This window comes from Trifolium pratense, linkage group LG6, assembly GCF_020283565.1.
Source record: "Trifolium pratense cultivar HEN17-A07 linkage group LG6, ARS_RC_1.1, whole genome shotgun sequence".
NCBI classification, from domain to species: domain Eukaryota; kingdom Viridiplantae; phylum Streptophyta; class Magnoliopsida; order Fabales; family Fabaceae; genus Trifolium; species Trifolium pratense.
In genome coordinates, this window is record NC_060064.1 from 33,364,161 (window position 1) to 33,383,291 (window position 19,131).

Consider the following 19,131-nt stretch of genomic DNA (forward strand, 5'->3'; position numbering starts at 1 on the left):
GGTGATAGGGATGACAATTTAACTATACCCAGAGGTACCCGCAAAAATTAGCTAGAAGGATAGGGTAAAAATCCGCATTTTGAATACTTAGGTCCGCATAGAGTATGAAAACGAGGCAAAAGTTGTTACCCACGCAAGTATAAAGATGTGTACGGGTATTTTTTCAATCCGTGGGTATGGAAATTCAACTATTTAGTAATTTATTTTATTCATTCATATATTGATAAAATTTGTTTTCTGAAATATTGATAAAATACCATACAAAAAACCAATTATTTTCACATTTTAACCTTTTCTTATAAAAAAAAAATACTAACAAAAAAAATTACAATAATGAAAGTGTAAGAAAGTTGGTAATAAGAAATTACAATAATAATGATTTTTGTCATAGTGCCATTTAAAAAAAAAAAGAGTACTGTACCGCTACTTAAGTATTGGGCGTTGTCGGTAGAGGTGGGAATAGGCTAGGCCGAGCTAGGCTTTGCCAAGCCTGAGCCTGGCCTGTCAAAAAATCGAAGGTCTGAGCCTGGCCTGTGGCCTATCATAGGCTTAAATTCTAGGCCTGAGCCTGGCCTTTTGAAAGTCTGATGTGGCCTGTTAGCCTGTTTAAAAGCCTATTTCATATGAACATATTTAAATAAATAATTATGTAGATTAATAATGTCATCATATTTCAATTCTAGTTTATAATAATACATTTATATATGTTAAAAACTAATGTAGATTAATAAACTTAAATTACTTAAAAAGTTAATAGATTTATAATTTAATCAAAGTATAAATTTTAATATATAAATAATAATCGTAATAAAAATATTATTCATGTTAACTTAAATAGGCCGGCCTAGTAGGCCTCAAAGGCTTTTTTAATGGCCTGCGGCCTGGCCTTTTTAGCTAAATAGGCTTATAAAAAAGCATTGGCCTGCTCTATTTAAAGAAATAGGCTGGCCTGGCCTGAGCCTATGTAGGCTAGGCCTTAAGGCCATGTAGGCCGCCCTGACCTGTTCCCACCTCTAGTTGTCGGCAAGACATGTAGCATATGGTGGTTTTCAAAATTTCTCATTTTTATAACGTCTGCTACTTAAGTAGATGAATGACAAAATTAAAAACTATCAGGGCGCATAAGAAGCATGGGTGCCAAAAAAATCCCAATTATAAAAATCGGCCGGAAAGAACAAGCGAGCTTGAAATAGGCCCAATTTTTTATTATATAATTAATGTCATGCTAAAGAGTGACTCAAGAACACTTGTTAAGCATATAAAAAAAGAAATAAAAGGCAATATTAATTGTGATAAGCTAACTTTTTATACTTTTAAAGCATTTAATGTATAATTTTCAAGACAAAATTTTCATATTAATATGCTCAATTAATGCCGTAGGAACACTGTTTAGCTGCTAATCATAAAAACTGCTAATCATAAAAACGATGCAATTTTGAGTTAAGCTTTTGTTATTTTTCACTACTAGGTGTAGCTCTCAATTGTGTTCCAATTTTCAAAGCGTATTTTGAGTTGTTTAAACAAATTATGTATTGTTAAGTATGACAATGATGGGTATGCTCAGTGGCGGAACTAGAAAAAATATCGTGGGTGGGCCGAAAAATAGTCAATCTATTTTTAAATTGAATTTTTTGCTCTTCTATTTTCACATGTTACTATTTTGGTACCAACAAACTATATTTTTACTCTAAAAATTGTGATTTTTGGCTATAAATGTGATTTATTGTCTCCAACATTGAATCTAAAGATGAAATATCAAATTTGAGACCAAAATTCACAATTTTTTCCCATTAAAATTCGCTAATTTTACAGCAAAAAAGTAATAAAAAAATATTGAGATAGGACTAAAATTGCAACAAATGTGAAAATATGAGACTTTAAAAATTTAATATTAATTAAACATATTTTTTATGTCATTTCATATTTATATACGCTAGTTCAACTACTAATTTTATCTATTATTATAAATTCAATTAATTATGAACTAACATTTACACTAATACTTGAACTAATATGTGTACCGAATTACTTATAGTCATCAATAATATACTCTAAATTAATATTTATATTAATATTTGTACATATATATACTGGGTGACTTAAAATCATTAATAATACATTTAAATTAATACCCTACATATAAAATAAATTATTTTTTGGGGGTGGGGGTGGGCCGCGGCCCACCTCAGCCCACCCCTAGGTCCGCTGCTGGGTATGCTTCTACTCACCGTGAATGATTGTACAATTAATTGAAGACGAGACACTGTGCAAAGAGTGTGAAAATGAATTTGGTAAAATGATAACACTGTTTCGATGACAAAAGAATTAGGAAAGATAGAAATAGATTAGAAAAGTGTATTTCAATATCATTGGACCGTCTCTTTTCCTTCTAAGTGCTTATTGAAAAGTACTATATAATTACACAAACACACTTTCAATTCAAATAGCCAAAATAGTATAAAACCAAGGCATGGAAATTTCATTAATCAAGCTCATGGAATGAGATGTATAACTATTTTCCCACAGCTCTATTAGTAATAAACATTTGTAGTAAGCTATCTTATAGCGTTAAGCTATCTTATTGATATTGAAATTATAGTGTTTGAGAAAATTAACGGTTGAACTAGCTAATAAGTAAGTATGCAATGACATTAAAAAAATATGTTTAATTAATATTTATTTATTTTCAAAAAAATATAAGCTATAAGCTCATAAGCTACTTAAAATAACATTTGAAAAATAAGTTATAAGCCAGTAAAATAAGCTATAAACTCTTTTTAAAAAATATTTACCCAAACAAAACTTTTTTAATCATATGAGCTTATCAATTATAAGCTCAAAATATGGTGTTGCCAAACACAAGCCTTACTTTACCATGTAAAGCAAAAAATAATTATTTAGTTACTATATAAAATTATATATAAAATAAATATATATACATTATGTGGGTATGGGGCGGGGTGGGTACTAAGGTACCCGTACCCGCACCCATACCCGTTCATTTTTGTGGGTAATTACCCATACCCGTGCCCGTACCCAAAATGCGGGTTTTTATCCTACCCGTTATGAGTAATTTTTACGGGTGCTCACTGGGTATGAGTCAAATTGTCATCCCTATAAGAAACAGGAAAATAGGGTACCTAAAACTAGCTTTTGCTCTTATCCCTATAGGGCAGAGAGCACACTTGCCCCAAAACAACAACACCACTACCCTCTCATAGTCACCGAAAACACCACACACAAAGTACTACTATAGTACACAAGGTTATCAAAACCGGATCGGACCGGCCGGTCGGACCGTGAACCAGTCATGAAAACGGTTCGGTTATGAGCAAAAATCGGATAGAAAACCAACCGAAAAAAAAATGTGTGAACCGGATTGAACCGCCGAACCGGCCGACACGGTCCAAGCGGCACAGGGCAAAATGACGTCGTTTTAATTCCTTTTTTTTTTAAAAAAAAACCTGAAACTAAACAACACGTCGTAGGAATAGAAAATGTTTGTTTTTCATCGTAAGAATTGATTTTTTTGAAGGCAGTATATTGTCAATCGATGTTATGATGCTATTTTGTGTTATTGAATTTAGTTTATTATATAATATCTAATTTGGTTTGAATTATAAATTTTATTTTATTTTGACTTGTGATATTTTATCTTTTTAATGTGTGAAATTGTGAAATATATTATTCATATATTTTTATTTATATATTGATTAAAAAATATATATATATAATTAAAAACGATTCGACCCCGGTTGAACCCGGTCCGACCAAATAAAGTACAACAGTAGCTTAGATACAACAGTAGTTAATTAAAACATTAATCTCAGATACAAATTAAGAAAGTAATAGTAACTTAGATACCATAATCAGTAACACATCACACTGAATATATCTATATATGATGAACCACAAACATCATTTAATATTGAAACAGAACCACATGATGAATCTTATGCAGCAACAGTGGCAGTTTCAGAAGGCTTGTTATCAGGTTCAACAGAGACAACATTCGAATCTTCTAAAGGCTTGTTATTATCAGACTCAGCAGAAGCAATAGCTGCAACTTCTGAAGGCTTGTTATCAATTTCAGCCGCGGTTTCTACCGGCTTGTTTTCAACAGGCTCCACCCAGAATTCAGTTTTCTTTCCAGTTTTGGAAACAGTCTCAAAAACTTCTTGTGGCTTTACATTTCCTTTCACAGTCACTTTTTGTTCTTTTAGATCAATGTCAAATGATTCTACACCTGTTAAGAACAAAATGGTTGTTATGGCCAAAACCATATTCATTTATTAAGGAAACCAAAACCTTAAAGTAAATTAACTTTGAGGAGATAAGGTGGTTTACTATATATTATAACATTTTTGTCAAATAGCAGCTATAGCCGGACCGAGATTGTCTATTGTACTGCTTTCGCGCAGTTTTACTCAATAGACAATTTCGTCCCTAGAAACATAATCCAATGGTTTCGACTAATTCAGCTTAATTTAACTATTTTTTCGAAGTTTTAATCTCAACCATTCACTTTTGATCAGATAGTCATTAGCGGTCACTGCGTAAACGCTATAGCGATGCGCTATAGTGTAGTCACCGTAGTGTGGATATTGTTATGCAAAATATGTCATATGTCATTTAATACAAAGTAATTATAAGCAAAAATGTTTTTTAGATTCATTTAAAAACTGATGTATCTGGTCTATAATATAGGTCATATACATTAATTATTCAATGAATCTTAAAAATTGATTTTTGCTTATAATTAAGGATGGAGGGAGTAGTAACTATAATATGCATAGCGTAGCAGAATTTAAACAAATTATTATTTTTCACAAATTGCGATCGATTTCATCACCGGTGTCATGAAGAGAGGATATATATAGGAGGGTAGCATAAGAAAACTCATCAAATTAGATATGGCTATAGAAGGTCATATACCATATTTTGATGTATGATAAAAAAGATAATTTGCTCAAGGAATTAAAAATACCTTCCATTTTTTCTAAAACCCTATTGACTGCTCCAGAACAGCCTGTGCATGACATTTTCACTTTGAGGACAACAGTCTGCAATCACAATAGGAAAATTAAAATTCTAATTACAAGATCATAGAAAAATCATAAATTATAAATTGATAACCTCTATCCTTTGATAACAAAGCAGGGCATCAGAAACAGAGGTGGGGAGGTGGACCCTTTTTTTTAAAAAAAAGCCAGGTGGACCCTTAACATTATCTAAAGAGAATGAATTCATTGAAGCGTGGTCGACACATCAAACACGAGACACTCATCAACACCAATAATAATTGTAGAAAATAAAGTAATTAAATGTAATCACATATGTCGGTGTAATACACGAACACATGTGGGATACTGGACACGTCTTTGATCAGAAGTATCCCTACGATAGAGTTTGTAGCACTAGCACACAAGGAAGAAACATTCTTGATTTCTTAATTACTATTAGATTTGAAGTTTTACTAGTAATTTATTTACATGTAATAATAATGAACTATGTATCATTCAAGGAATTTCTTCGATAAAGTAACCGATGGTTGAGTTGATGAAAACTACATGCAACAATAATTTTCAACTCTTTTGAACATATTATTGAATCTTCTCTATTTTCATTACAACCATTTTTTTTTTCAGAATCATAAAACAAAACACAAAAGATCTAAACAAGGAACCAAATCAAGGAAAAACTTTAAGAAACTAGAATCCAACAAAGACCAAGAATCAAATGATCAAGCACAAGAAATTAAAATACAAGAACATATAAAAATGTTAAGTACCTCAGAAGACATGGTTGTGTGTTTGAAAGAAAGTGAGATGGAGAAAAGGAATAATAATGTATTCTCAATTGAGTGGTTTTGGAATGAAGAGTTTGTGGTAATGGGAGTGGTGCCTTTATACTAAAATCAATGCGTTATATATACGGAATTACTTTGTTGCAATAACTTTTTTTAAAAAAAAAAAATTTAAATAACTTTCATGATATTGATTGAAAAAAGAAAAACTTTCTTGATTTTATTTTTTTGAAAAAACTTTCATAATATGATACTACTATGAAGATTTAATTTTAATTCTCGGTTTTGCTATCCTTTGTGCTACTATCTCAACTTGAGAAATTACACTCTGCAATTGCGTATAGAAAATATTCAGTTCATACTAAAAATCAGTTACATTATACTATCCCAAAAAAGCTCATTAATAGACATAATTTAATTTATTTATTTTTGGTGAATTTAAAATTAAATTTTCTTATCTCAATTTTGATTCTAAATATAAATTTGAGGGTTAAAAAAATATGTGATAGAGGGCTAAAAATTCAATTAAAAGACATGAGAGACTATTTTCATTAGTATCATAAAATTAAGAAGTCAGGATCAGGACAGACAGGGTATGCAGGTTGGTGAACCAATGCATGCCAAACGGACTTAATAATTAAAAGCATAACTTTGCAGTACACAATGCTTCCTTTTCAAGCTAAAAATTGTTGTACTTGACAATTGAATTCCAAGTCAATTTCCAACTCTTGCGGTACAACTCTGAGATGCTCTTACCCAAAATCCATATGTAACACAAATTAACATAACATAGGATATTTTGTCAAAAAAAACATAATATAAGATATAATATTGTTTTAAAAATAAATTAGGGGAGTTCATATATATGGCATTTTTTTTAGAAGAGAAAAATCACGTTATAAAGGGATCCAACTCGATCCCTTTACACCGAAGGAAAGCTTTTCTACCGCTACGCCACTTCATATTATTGTTATGATGTTGCAATGACTAATACATATCATATATTCTTTTAACAAAAAAATTGTATATATACCTATAAAAAATAAAAAAACTTGGGACGGGTCATGGTCCTACCCAGCCCATTAGTGGCTCCGCCCTGCATACAAATTTTGTGATACAAATACAAAAAAAATCATCAATAATGTGATGCTATAGCGAGCGCATGAGCAACACTTAGCTTAGCTTGTTTCTTAACAACTTAACCGAAAGTGTTTTTAACATAAAAAGAAAGTCCCCACACTTCCTAATACCCGATGATTTTTCTTTAAATTCAATTACCCAAATCGAGTGATTACTTTTGCAACTATGCTTAAGAAGATTATTACAATAAAATAAAGTTGTGTCGGGGAAAATTAAATCAAAGAGATAGAGACAATTTTTTTAGCTTTTTGTTTTTACATTGCATTGCTTGCAATAATTAATGTTAATGGGCTTGGTCATTTCTCCAATCAAATTTGTCCCCTTCTCAGTGTAATGAATTCCACGAAGAAGGGATAGTGTAGTACAAGAAATGTAATACAACTATCTTCATTAAGCAAAAAAAAGGTTGTACTAGACATTTGAGTATGAGTTCCAATTGTATATGCACTCCCTGTTTTTCAGATTATAAGGAAAATATACATAAAAATTTCTCTGACTAATTTTTATTTATAATTTGGGGCGGAAAAAATACTAATTAGTCAGGTGTGTCTCCAACCGTGTAATACTCTCTCTTTACTATTATTAGTTATTACAAGTGTATAGGGTGGAAATATTAACTATTGAGCTCGTATTATATATTATACACACGCTAAAAATGTAACTATATCCAATCTATGGTCATAAAATAATCCATCATAAGAAGTCTCCTAATTTCATTCTGATCTACTTTATTTAACTCCACGCTATTCCAATGTTCCAAATCCATCCAATTATATTTCATCAATTTAAACAGAACCTAAGAGTTATTGACGTTAATAAAAAATATGTTAATTACTTTTTTCTAATCTCTTCTTACAAGAGAAACTATGGCAAGGTCATCCCAACAATTACCTAACTATACAATCAAAGGGATTAACATATGTCACTTATAATACATACAAGAAGAATTAGCTTTCTTAGTAAGAACCATTCCCAAGAAGTACATTTTATCTTATCGAAGACTTCACCTAACATGCATTGATAATTCTTTAACGTAGATATATGTATGTTTTTTCTTTGCTTGCTTTATAACGTGTTATATTCTCGACTTATTTCTTAGTATTTTCTTTTAAAAATGTGTAAAAACATCACATAAAGAGAAAGCTCGCATTCCAACTACGCTGGTGCTCTAATTCAACCATCTATCATTTGCAATACTTTTAAGAGTGGTATTTCTTAGGAATAGTTGCTAATTTCCCTTTTTTCCAAAAAAGAAAAACAATAATAGTTAAAAAAGGGAAAAGAGAGAAATTAACAACTACTCCTAAAAAATAAAATAGAGGGATATTGCTATCCAAAAGCAATAGGTTGAGATTATTTATGAATTAGCTTTTCATTATACTATGGTACTAAGTACTAACTTATACTAGTAAAGAGAAGAGAGAGTAGTACAGTTCGTTGAGACACCTACTTTGTACTACATGTACAACTTACAAAGTCTAGTGTCTTACGATACAATATTGGATTTCATACTCACATTTCAAGTACCACTACTATTTTTTTTCTTCTTTAAGAAAGATAGTCGCATTACAATTTCTTGTACTATACGTTATCCCATAATTTAAAGGAATTCATTCCACAAAGAAGCGACAAGTTTCAAGTTTGAAGTTTGATTGGAAGAATGACGAAGCCCACTTCACATTATTGCATGCAGTGCAGTATTTCTTCAACCCTAATATTATGTGAGTTAGTCTCTCAACTCTCAACAAAATTTTTTAGTAAAAAGACGATTCTCATTTCAAGCCGATTTTGTAAAATTGAGTTAGACTCAACTCCCAATTCTAAGATGATAAACCAAAAAAAAACTCAAAATTCTAAGATGGTATCATAACCTCTAAGATCCGTTGGGTCACCCGCTATCGGTCACCGACATTTATATTCACGCACTAAGTCCAATAATGTCGGGCGTGAAAAGGTGTATTAAGAATTCTGGACAAGAATTTATAAGTAATAAACAATCATCACCTTACAAATCGATTTTATAAAATCCAGTTAGATCATACTGTTAAGAATAATGGTGATTAGCTAGTAGCTTCTATTAGTTAGTTAGAGTTTATATTAGTTTGCTAGAGTTTGTTATTAGGTGGTTAGTTAGTTAACCCCTAAATTGCTCTATATATATAAGAGTCACCATTGTATCATTTTCACCATCTTTTATCAAATATGAATCCTTATGATTTTTACTATCTTGAAGACTTTCTAAAGTTTTCTCCATTTTCTCCAAACCATGGAAATCTTAACATGGTATGAGAGCTCAAAAAAAATATGTCTATTAATAATTCAATTTAATTTAATTGAACACAACTTTATTTTGTTGTAATAAACTTCTTAAGCATACATATAAAAGTAATCACTAGAGTTGGGATGATATATTCTAACTCAAGTCTCTTGATTAACATTTATGATATTGTTTGGAATAACTTACTTGATGGAGTTATTTGGAGTGCAACTTTGCTTTATTTATGTATGCTAAATTTACTCTATTTTAGTGCATTGCATGTGTGAAATGTGGTAATACAAAAGGCACATGTTAACATGGGCAAATATTGAATAACATTCTCCATAACATTCTCCACTTGCAGCCTCCTTGGACAGTAAACATAGAGTTCCAAATACTCCTCCAAACATAACTTGGATTATGTCCAATATTTGCCTCAACAAAATTACAATTAGGAAAATATCTAGCTTTGAATAATTTTGTGATTAGGCTCGCCGGTTTTGTGACTAAATTCCAAGCTTGTTTGCCGATAAATGCAAGAGATTAAAGTCCTGAAGATTTTTGAATCTCATATCACCATAGTCTTTGCTCACAGAGAGACGCTTCCAAGATAGCCAATGAAGGCCTCGTCCGTTGTTGGCACTATGGCCCCACCAAAACGAGTTGAACATTTTTTCAATCTCCACTCAGACATTTTTTCATGGTGAGTATAAATAGATATAAAATAAGGTTGTAAATTTTTTTGACAAAATATCCACTCAGACATAATTACTGATTAAACAAATTAAGACATATTCAAACTATTTTGGAATTTATTAGCTGTCACTTATCATTTGTAGTACAAAAGCATACAAAAGCATTTGGGTGGACTCGACTAAAACTCAAAGCAGAATAACCTAAAGAACTCAGCATCTGGCCTCGTAGAAAACCTTGTCAAGAAAACTCAAAGGGATAAAATCACAACAATAAAAGAAACTTGAACATGAGAACAATAAATACAAAAGAAAGACATGCCCTACTTTCAACTCAAAAAAACACTTTTAAGCCATCCAAGTACATGTGCATAGAAAGTGTTTCCCAATGCCACGCCAGCAACAAGACCACCTACATATCCAATTAGAACTACTTTCCAGTATAATTCAAAGAAAGATTCAGAGTCATGGTCACCATCAGAGACAGAAGGTGTAGAAAACGAAGGCCACGTGTGATCCATACAATTCTTCAACAATTGATTCCCACATAGGCCTTGGTTACCTTCAAATGAATTACCTTGGAATGTAGAAAATTGTTCATTCTGAGGTATAGGACCTGAGAGATTGTTGAAGGACAAATTAAGGAACTCCAAAAAGGTGAGTTGTGTCAACTGTTGGGGAATCTTTCCATAAAGTTTGTTGAGAGAAAGGTCTAGTGCTTCAAGCTTTGAAAGCTTACTTATGGAAGATGGAATGCTACCAATAAGGTTGTTATTTGACAAGTTGAGCAAAATAAGACCCTTCAAGTCTCCTATGACATTTGGTATCTCACCATTAATTTTGTTGTTTGACATATCAATGGCTATCATGAAGTAAAACTCTTGAAGCTTCTCATAAACCATGACCAACCCTTTGTTTGACATTGTAAATGAATAGAAATTCTGTCCTGTTGCCCAATATTCTCCTGGCTTGTAGGACCTCAAGTAATTTAAATTTTGCGCGTATTGTAATTGACTTGTGTTGGAAGTTTTCATTACTTTCCAACTTTGGATCATTTCTGTTGGAAAATTGCCAGAGAACTCATTGTAAGAAAGGTCAATAATGTGAAGCTTGGAAAAGTTGCATGTCATGTTGTCATAGCACTTAATCTCTCCATGAAATTCATTGTTTCTTAAAGCCAACACCTTCAGCTCGGGTAAATCTCCTAGCCAATATGGAAATGAATCATTGATATTGTTATGACTAACATCAAAGTACTCTAGCCTTTTGTTGTTGACTAATTCCCTTGGCAACTGACCCTGCATATTGTTGTTGTTGAGATCAATCATTTTAAGGGAATTTCCTATCATGTATGTTTGAGGAATAAGGCCAGACAATTTGTTCCCTTTTAGTATAATATTTTCTAAAGATTGGCTAAAGTTCCCCATACATGAGGGAACATTGCCGCTTAAATGGTTGAACGATAAATCAAGATGCACAAGTGATTTGAGATTGCATATGCATGAGGATATTTCTCCTGTCAATGAACTGTTAGAAACAGTTAGGATTTGTAGACTTGTTTTTCTCCACAACCAATTAGGTAGCGACATTATACTATTGTGTGACAACACAAGACATTCCAGATCATTGAAATCTCTTATAAATGTTGGAATCTCAACTAAGTTGCATGAAGCCAATTGTAAAACTTGGATTTTAGAATCAGTCACATTTGAAGAACTTTTCCCACTGGACAATGACAATTTGTTGAATGATAAATTAAGAAAATCTAGCTGTTTGAACTTTAGAAACATGCCAAGGTCTAGCTTTCCATGTAAAAAGTTAGACGGTACGGCCAAGTTAACTAAATTTGTTAGGTTCATTATCCAAGATGGAAATTCACCCTTTATATTGCTATTTTTTGCACTTAATACTTCTAGCTGGGTGAGATTTACAAAAGATAATGGGATGTCACTGCTAATATTGACTGAGGATATATCCAAGACAACTATTGATGAGAGCTTACCTATCCATGAGATGGTCTCAATAGTAAATTCATTGAAACCAACATACAAGTGGCTTAGTTTGGTAAGCTTTGCTAAGGATTCCGAAGGGTCGCCCCTAAAATTGTTGTATTCAAGACTTATATGTTGGAGTTGTGTGAGGTTTCCAAGTGAAGGTGGAATATATCCAGAAAAATGGCAATGTGATATTGATAGGATATTTAAAGAAGTAAGCTTTCCAATGGATAATGGCAATGTACCATAGAAACCTGTCTCATCAAGTCGTAACTTGGTGAGTGAACTAGACAGAAACTCAGGCAACCTACCATTGAGATTTGGATTTTCTCTCAAATCCAGAAGTTTCAAGTTTGGAAGATGAAATACTCCAATTGGAAATTCACCATACAAGTCAGAATTGTAAAGACGTAATTCGTGCAACGAAGTTAGATTTGTGAGTATATCAGGTAAAGTAGATGATATAGTCACATAACTTAGCAGAAGCCTTTCAAGTTTGGTTGAGTTTTGAATTATGCTTCGGAGACTAGACAATTTGAGGTGCAACCGATTGACTATACTACCTTTAGGACTTGATATCGAATTGACACGTACATCAAAATACAACAATTTAGACAATCGTGAAACTTGCGGTGGAATTTCTCCAGAAAATATGCTTTTTGAAAGGTTTAGATATCTAAGTTGTGAAAGCTTACCTATTTTCGACGGAATTTGAGAGTAATTGAAGTCATTGTCAGAAAGATCAAGAACTTGAAGATGTACAAGGTGAAAGAGACTGCTATTTGCATTCATTCTTCCATTGAGTTGACTGCTTCTAAGATCAATATGAATCACTTGATTTGTGTGCTCATCACATGCAATACCATCCCATGAGCAGCAATCTGTGCTGGAATTCCAAGATGTTGTTTTAGGATAACTGAGAGGATACACAGATGCAGACTTATTGATGTCAAAGTCTTGCTTAAATTGCAACAAGGCATGGCTTTCATATTCATGACACTTTGGCTGAACTAAAGGAAAACATGTAGTAAATGTTAAAGAGAATAGAGAATAAATGAAAAGAAATGGTACTAACAAAACATGAGACCAAACAAAGACCATTGTATCTTAATATTTGAAACTGAAAAATTTGATGAAATGCTAGACACATACTGGGTGGTTTTTATACTTAAACACTGAACTGTTTCTAGTGACATTGACCGTGCATTTTGGTTTGGAATACATCACAGATGCAATTTATTTGGCATTAGACCCAACAATATGTGCTCAATTGCCTAACGTCACATTGAAATAAGGTCTAAACAAAAACATATAAGTGGGGTGGTATTTATTTTACAAGTCAGTTGTGTAAGACTCAGTTAAATCCAATTCAAAATTCTAATGTATATGTCAGTTTATCCAAGATTCATTGGACCACCTAGTATCAAGTGATCCCTGTCAGATCACTTGAGTTACGCTCCAGATGTCTAACCCTAAATGTGATAAGGTAACATTATTTTATAAGCGGAATGGTTTTTTTTCTACCTTTGATAATTTCGAGATATTTACCCAAATACTAATGAGAACAAGTCAAATGCATGTGAAATAAAAATTGATTAAAAATTAGTTGTGGCTATCACATGCAAATTTATTTATGTGGTTTGTTCTCATTGGTTGGTTGAGTAAATATCCACAATAAACGAAGGTTAGTGTAAACCTCACCAAGTGGAATAATCTTGGTCTTAGAAATCCAATTATAAGGTTAAATTAGACTGAACTCAAATTCTAATAATACAACAATTTTTTTTTTTTTTTTTGTATCCATATAACTTCAATCTAACAATCTAATTGACGATCTATATATCCATTTAAGAGTTGCACAAATTTATTGAATGTAGTTCAAAAATATTAAGCATAATTGAAAAACCATAATATATAAGCAGTTATTAGATGTGTCATATCAAATTATCTCAAAAAAAAAAAAAAAAAATATCTCGATCATACGCTAACTAATATACGTATGTATTAATTTCACTTCTTGCAAATCCAATCAATATATGACAATTCAATTAGTACTTAACCAAATGAATTCTCAAGATTTGTTTGTGATTTCAACTTTAAAAACATCATTCTTGAAGTCCCACGAAAAAACAGCTCTAAAGTACACTTGAAGTATCCATAGAATCCTACGGAAAATGTTCAAATTGTTGCAGAATGGAAAAACTTTTGCTTTCACAACAACATCGAATTCGGAGATAGGATTCGAGTTCAATTCAATCGTTTTTATTCAAATGTCGGTCAGATTTTCAAAGTTACACCTTAATTTCAAACAGCTTTCTTATGTATCCTATCTAAATGTTTCATTACCAGTTTCGATTTTTCCCTTAGATGGCTCAGTAATTAGACAACTACAAGTTGTAATTCAGTTAAAGTTTAATTTGTTGATTGAAGTATAAGTTGTAATGGAGTTGTTTAAAATTATATTTTTATCAACAATGTTTCAGGTTATGTAAGCAAATGTATGATTGTCATTTTAAGTTTTTATTAACAATGATTTGTGTTTGGAGCGGAGACGAGGGTGGCTACTGGCTCAAATGATGCGATTTTAGCAGAAGCAAGGGGTTTACACGAAGCTTTAAGCATGGTGGATCAAATGAAAATTTCGAAGGTTATCATTGAAATGGACTCCGAACAGATTGTAAAAGCTGTGAATTCAAAGTATTTTCCAAGAAAAGAATGGGGAAAAATAGTGCAGCAGAGTGCTAGGGCTATGGAAGGTTTCGCTGAAGTTTCTCTCTCGTGGGTGAAACGTGACGGCAATACAGTAGCACATTCCCTTGCTAGATGGGCAATGATAGAGCCCAATTGCTTTTGGGCCTCCAATTTCCCCCTTTGTATTATAAGTCTGCTCCAAAATGACATGGCTAGTGTACCATGATTCTTTATATAATATGTCTTACTTCAAAAAAAAAAAAAAAACAATGATTTGTGTCTATGTTGCAATTTGTATTGATATGTTGCAATAACTTAGATGTTAATCATCTTTGAAATAATCATATTACTTAATGAATTAATGAATATCTAATTTCATTTTTTTTCAAATGTCAACTTAGTATAACTTAAAAAAATAACCGTAACGTTATCGCACGGGTCTATTACTAGTTTACTAAAATTGTTCATCAACTATTTTCTATTCATATGTTTAAGGTATATTAATATTAGGAACCAACACAGAAATGGTTAATGAGATAAATCTCTTATTATCATTTTGGCTCTCATGGTGATTCATTGAAATAGTTAATGAGACTAATCTCTTATCACCATACTGACATTGCCTTTTATAGGCTAAGCATAAGATAACTAATCAGAGAGTTGAAACATTCTCTAAACCAGAAACTACTCAGCAGCTTCACTTGTCCGAGTTATGTTCGAAATGAGCTACATCAACCCAAATTAACAATAGCAGAACACAAACAAAAAAATGTAAATTCTTCTGCTGCTGCTAATTCAGTGGTGTAGATTGAGACAATTAATACTAAAATACTACTCAAGATTGGACTAGTTGATCTGATGGTGCACATTAAGACATTTGAATCTGTTTTTTTTTTTGTTGTTGTAAACTTGCATTGTCTTATGCAACTAGTTGTGTTGTGTCCATTTTTTGGGTTTTAGTGGTTCACCATAATTTTTGCATCCCGTACAGTTATGACTTTGTGAGCCACAACTTGTGCATGTGAATGCTCTAGAAGAAGACCTCTTCACCCAACTTCCGCCCATGTTGCCAGAAATCCTCAAGTCCTCATGAAGAAGGCTCAAGAACCACTTCAAGTTATCTTTGTTCTCAATATCAACAATGGCGCGTATCGGCGTATGAAACTACGAAGATTTGATTGTTGGCATCGACCAACTTGAGAGAGGAAGTGAGGAATTGACCTCTAAAATAACCCGTCAAAAAAACAATCATTTAGTCCAATGAATGTCCTACAACCCGCCTTAAAACAGGCGAGACAAACAAAATCTTTGAATTGTGGTGGAGCATTAGGAATAGGGATACAATTAACCTAAACCATAGTCCCAAATTTTTGCCATATTGTTCACTTAGTTTCCATTCACCATTCTACAACCTCTCTAGCTTCCTTCAATGCCCTAAAGATCTTACTATCACCTATATAGACACCAAAGTCCCTTTTCACATAATCAAAGGCCTCAGTGAAATCCCTAACAGCATTCTTGAAATTATCCAGATTACCAAACACCACAGATGTAACTTTGATAATTCCACGGTAAAATTGACTTCCAGTAAGTGCTAATTTCAAAGATCAAAGTCATGGTTTAATCAATAATACATCTCCACACATACTACAATGGACTTCGAATATTCCTTGTTCCAATTCAGTTTTTTCTAATCAAGTTCTAATATATGCAAACATCATTTTGCTTCCAATTGCTTTTTTATAATATAGAAAAGCAAGTTGATTCAACTTTTTTGAATTCTAAAAAAACACGTTAAATCAGATCATGATTACAAGAGCATAATAGGTTAGGATTAAAATTCAAAACAGATTACAAAAGAGAAATCACAATGAACCAAACCCTAACAAAACCCTAAGCCCTTTCACCTCTGATTCTTCTCGCAAGTTGAATATCCTTAGAGTGTGTTTGGATGGGGAATTCTAGAAATTCAAGGGATTTAAAATACTAGGCAATTCAATTGAATTCCCTTCATTTTCAAATTCCATTGTTTGGATAAAGTGATCAAATTCCATCAATTTTAAAATTCTTTGTTTGGGTAATGTAATTGAATTTCCTTCATTTAATTTTATTTATTTTAATAAAATCGACCCTAAACCCAAAAATTGGCCGAAAAACAAAAAAAATCGGCTGAAAAACCTAAAATCGGCCAAAACCATAAAATCGGCCAAAAAACCTAAAATCGACTATCAACCATTAAATTGGCCGAAAAAATCGGCGGAAAAACCTAAAATCGGTCAAAAACCATAAATCAGCTGAAAAACATAAAATCGACTATAAACCATGAAATCGGCCGAAAACCATGAAATCGGCAGAAAAAACATAAAATTGGCCGAAAAACCTAAAATCGGCCAAAAACCTTAAAATCGATAGTAACACACAAAATCGGCTGAAAAACCTAAAATCGACTAAAAAATCTAAAATCGACTGAAAACCCAAAAAATTAATTGAAAACCCAAAAATCGACCCTAAACCCAAAAAATCGGCCGAAAAAACTAAAATCGGCGAAAAATCCAAAAATCGACTATAAACCCTAAAATCGACCGAAAAACAAAAAATCGACCGAAAAACCTAAAAATCGACTATAAATCCATTTTTCGGCCGATATTAGGGTTTATAGTCGATTTTAGGTTTTTCGGCCGATTTTCGGGTTTATAGCCGATTTCAGGATTTTGGGTCGATTTTAGGTTTTCGGGCGAGTTTTTTGGGTTTAGGGACGATTTTAGATTCTTCGGCCGATTTTTTGGATGTTGGCCGATTTTGGGTTTTCGGTCAATTTTTGGTTTTTCGGCCGATTTTTTGGGTTTTCGGCCGATTTTAGGGTTTACAGTCGATTTTTGAAATTTTGACCGATTTTTCGTTTTTCTGCCGATTGTTCGGGTTGCTGGCCGATTTTAGGGTTTATAGTCGATTTTTTGGATTTTGGCCGATTTTTTGGGTTTTTGGTTTTTCGGCCGATTTTTTGGGTTTTCAGCCGATTTTAGGGTTTATAGTCGATTTTTGGAATTTTGGCTGATTTTAGGTTTTTCTGCCGATTTTTCGGGTTGCCGGTCGATTTTAGGGTTTATAGTCGATGTTTTGGATTTTGGCACTTTTTAGGTTTTCGGCCGATTTTTTTGGGTTTTCGGCCGATTTTTTGGGTTTTCAGCCGACTTTAGGGTTTCTAGTCGATTTTTGGAATTTTGGCCAATTTTAGGTTTTTCTGCCGATTTTTTGGGTTTTCGGCCGATTTTAGAGTTTATAGTCGATTTTTGGGCTTTTGGCCGATTTTAGGTTTTTTCTGCCGATTTTTTGGATTTTCGGCCGATTTAGTGTTTATCGTCAATTTTAGGTTTTTCGGCTAATTTTAGGTTTTACATCAATTAGTAATTTTTAAAAGTTTACAGAGAAGAAGGAATTTCAAATTCTTTGATTTTAGGTGTCATTTTGAAATTCTCTAAATTTAACTTGAACAAAATACTTCATAAATTTTCATCATTTTGAAAATTCTTCAAATTTTCATCCAAACAATGGAATTCAACTCAAATCATTTGAATTCCCTCAAAACATTACTTTACCTCAAAAAATTTCCCCATCCAAACACACTCTTAGGCATGATAGTAACTCTCTTAGCATGAATTGCGCAAAGATTAGTATCTTCAAACAAACCAACAAGATAAGCTTCTGCAGCTTCTTGAAGAGCTGAAACAGCACTACTCTGAAATCTCAGATCTGTTTTGAAATCTTGAGCGATTTCTCTAACCAATCTTTGAAACGGAAGTTTCCTTATAAGAAGCTCTGTGCTCTTCTGATACTTTCTGATCTCTCGTAGAGCAACTGTTCCTGGACGGAATCTATGTGGCTTCTTCACTCCTCCGGTCGCCGGAGCTGATTTCCGAGCGGCTTTTGTTGCGAGTTGTTTCCTTGGAGCTTTTCCTCCGGTGGATTTGCGAGCGGTTTGTTTGGTACGTGCCATTTCGATTGGAAAGAAAACGGAGAGAAAGAAAGTGTGTGTGTTGGTTAATTGAGAGATGGAAGGAAAATTGAGATGCGATTATGGTGAAAGAGTGTTTGGGTGTTTTTATAGAGTGAAGAAAATGCGGGAATTGTTAAGATTTTGAGAAGATGAAATGGGGAGATGGTGACCGTTGATGGAGAAGATTATCTACGGCTGTGAGTGTTGAATGGAATGAGTACGGGGATTGCGATCCGTGGCTTGCCAAAGTGACCAATAAGGTTGTCTCACTAATATTTTGACGATTACTACTACTCTACTAGTTACAAGTTTTTTTTAGTGTGCGGTGAAATATAGTAAGGTTAATAACAATCGGATCAGACATACATTCACAAAAGGACAATATTCAACATTATAGTAAGGTTAATAACAATCGGATCAGACATCAACAAACAAACACTAGAGGCATCTACCCTAATACCAATAATAAGCGCAATTACATGTGGCGACGACTCAACACGAAAAATCTAAAGACTTACAACGATGCAAATCTAACTCAGAACAATATCTAGGGCTTA

General features: G+C 32.8%; 3 protein-coding genes across 3 annotated transcripts; all 3 read right to left on the reverse strand.

Moving 5' to 3' along the window:
* Window positions 1–3,709: 3,709 nt before the first annotated feature.
* Window positions 3,710–5,938, reverse strand: LOC123892649 (copper transport protein ATX1-like). The gene is made up of 3 exons (XM_045942496.1): window positions 5,792–5,938; window positions 4,988–5,063; window positions 3,710–4,246 (listed from the first exon to the last, which is right to left on the reverse strand). Exons 1-3 carry the CDS (start codon window positions 5,801–5,803, stop codon window positions 3,954–3,956), a joined length of 381 nt encoding a protein of 126 aa, XP_045798452.1. The 5' UTR covers window positions 5,804–5,938; the 3' UTR covers window positions 3,710–3,953.
* A 4,286-nt stretch (window positions 5,939–10,224) lies between these two features.
* On the reverse strand, window positions 10,225–12,990 carry LOC123892132 (receptor-like protein 9DC3). Its single transcript, XM_045941963.1, has one exon. It carries the CDS (start codon window positions 12,988–12,990, stop codon window positions 10,225–10,227), a length of 2,766 nt encoding a protein of 921 aa, XP_045797919.1.
* A 3,337-nt stretch (window positions 12,991–16,327) lies between these two features.
* LOC123890675 (histone H3.2) lies at window positions 16,328–18,665 on the reverse strand. The gene is made up of 2 exons (XM_045940329.1): window positions 18,211–18,665; window positions 16,328–16,520 (listed from the first exon to the last, which is right to left on the reverse strand). The coding sequence occupies exons 1-2, from the start codon at window positions 18,572–18,574 to the stop codon at window positions 16,474–16,476; spliced, it is 411 nt and encodes a 136-aa protein (XP_045796285.1). The 5' UTR covers window positions 18,575–18,665; the 3' UTR covers window positions 16,328–16,473.
* Between the last annotated feature and the right edge of the window lie 466 nt (window positions 18,666–19,131).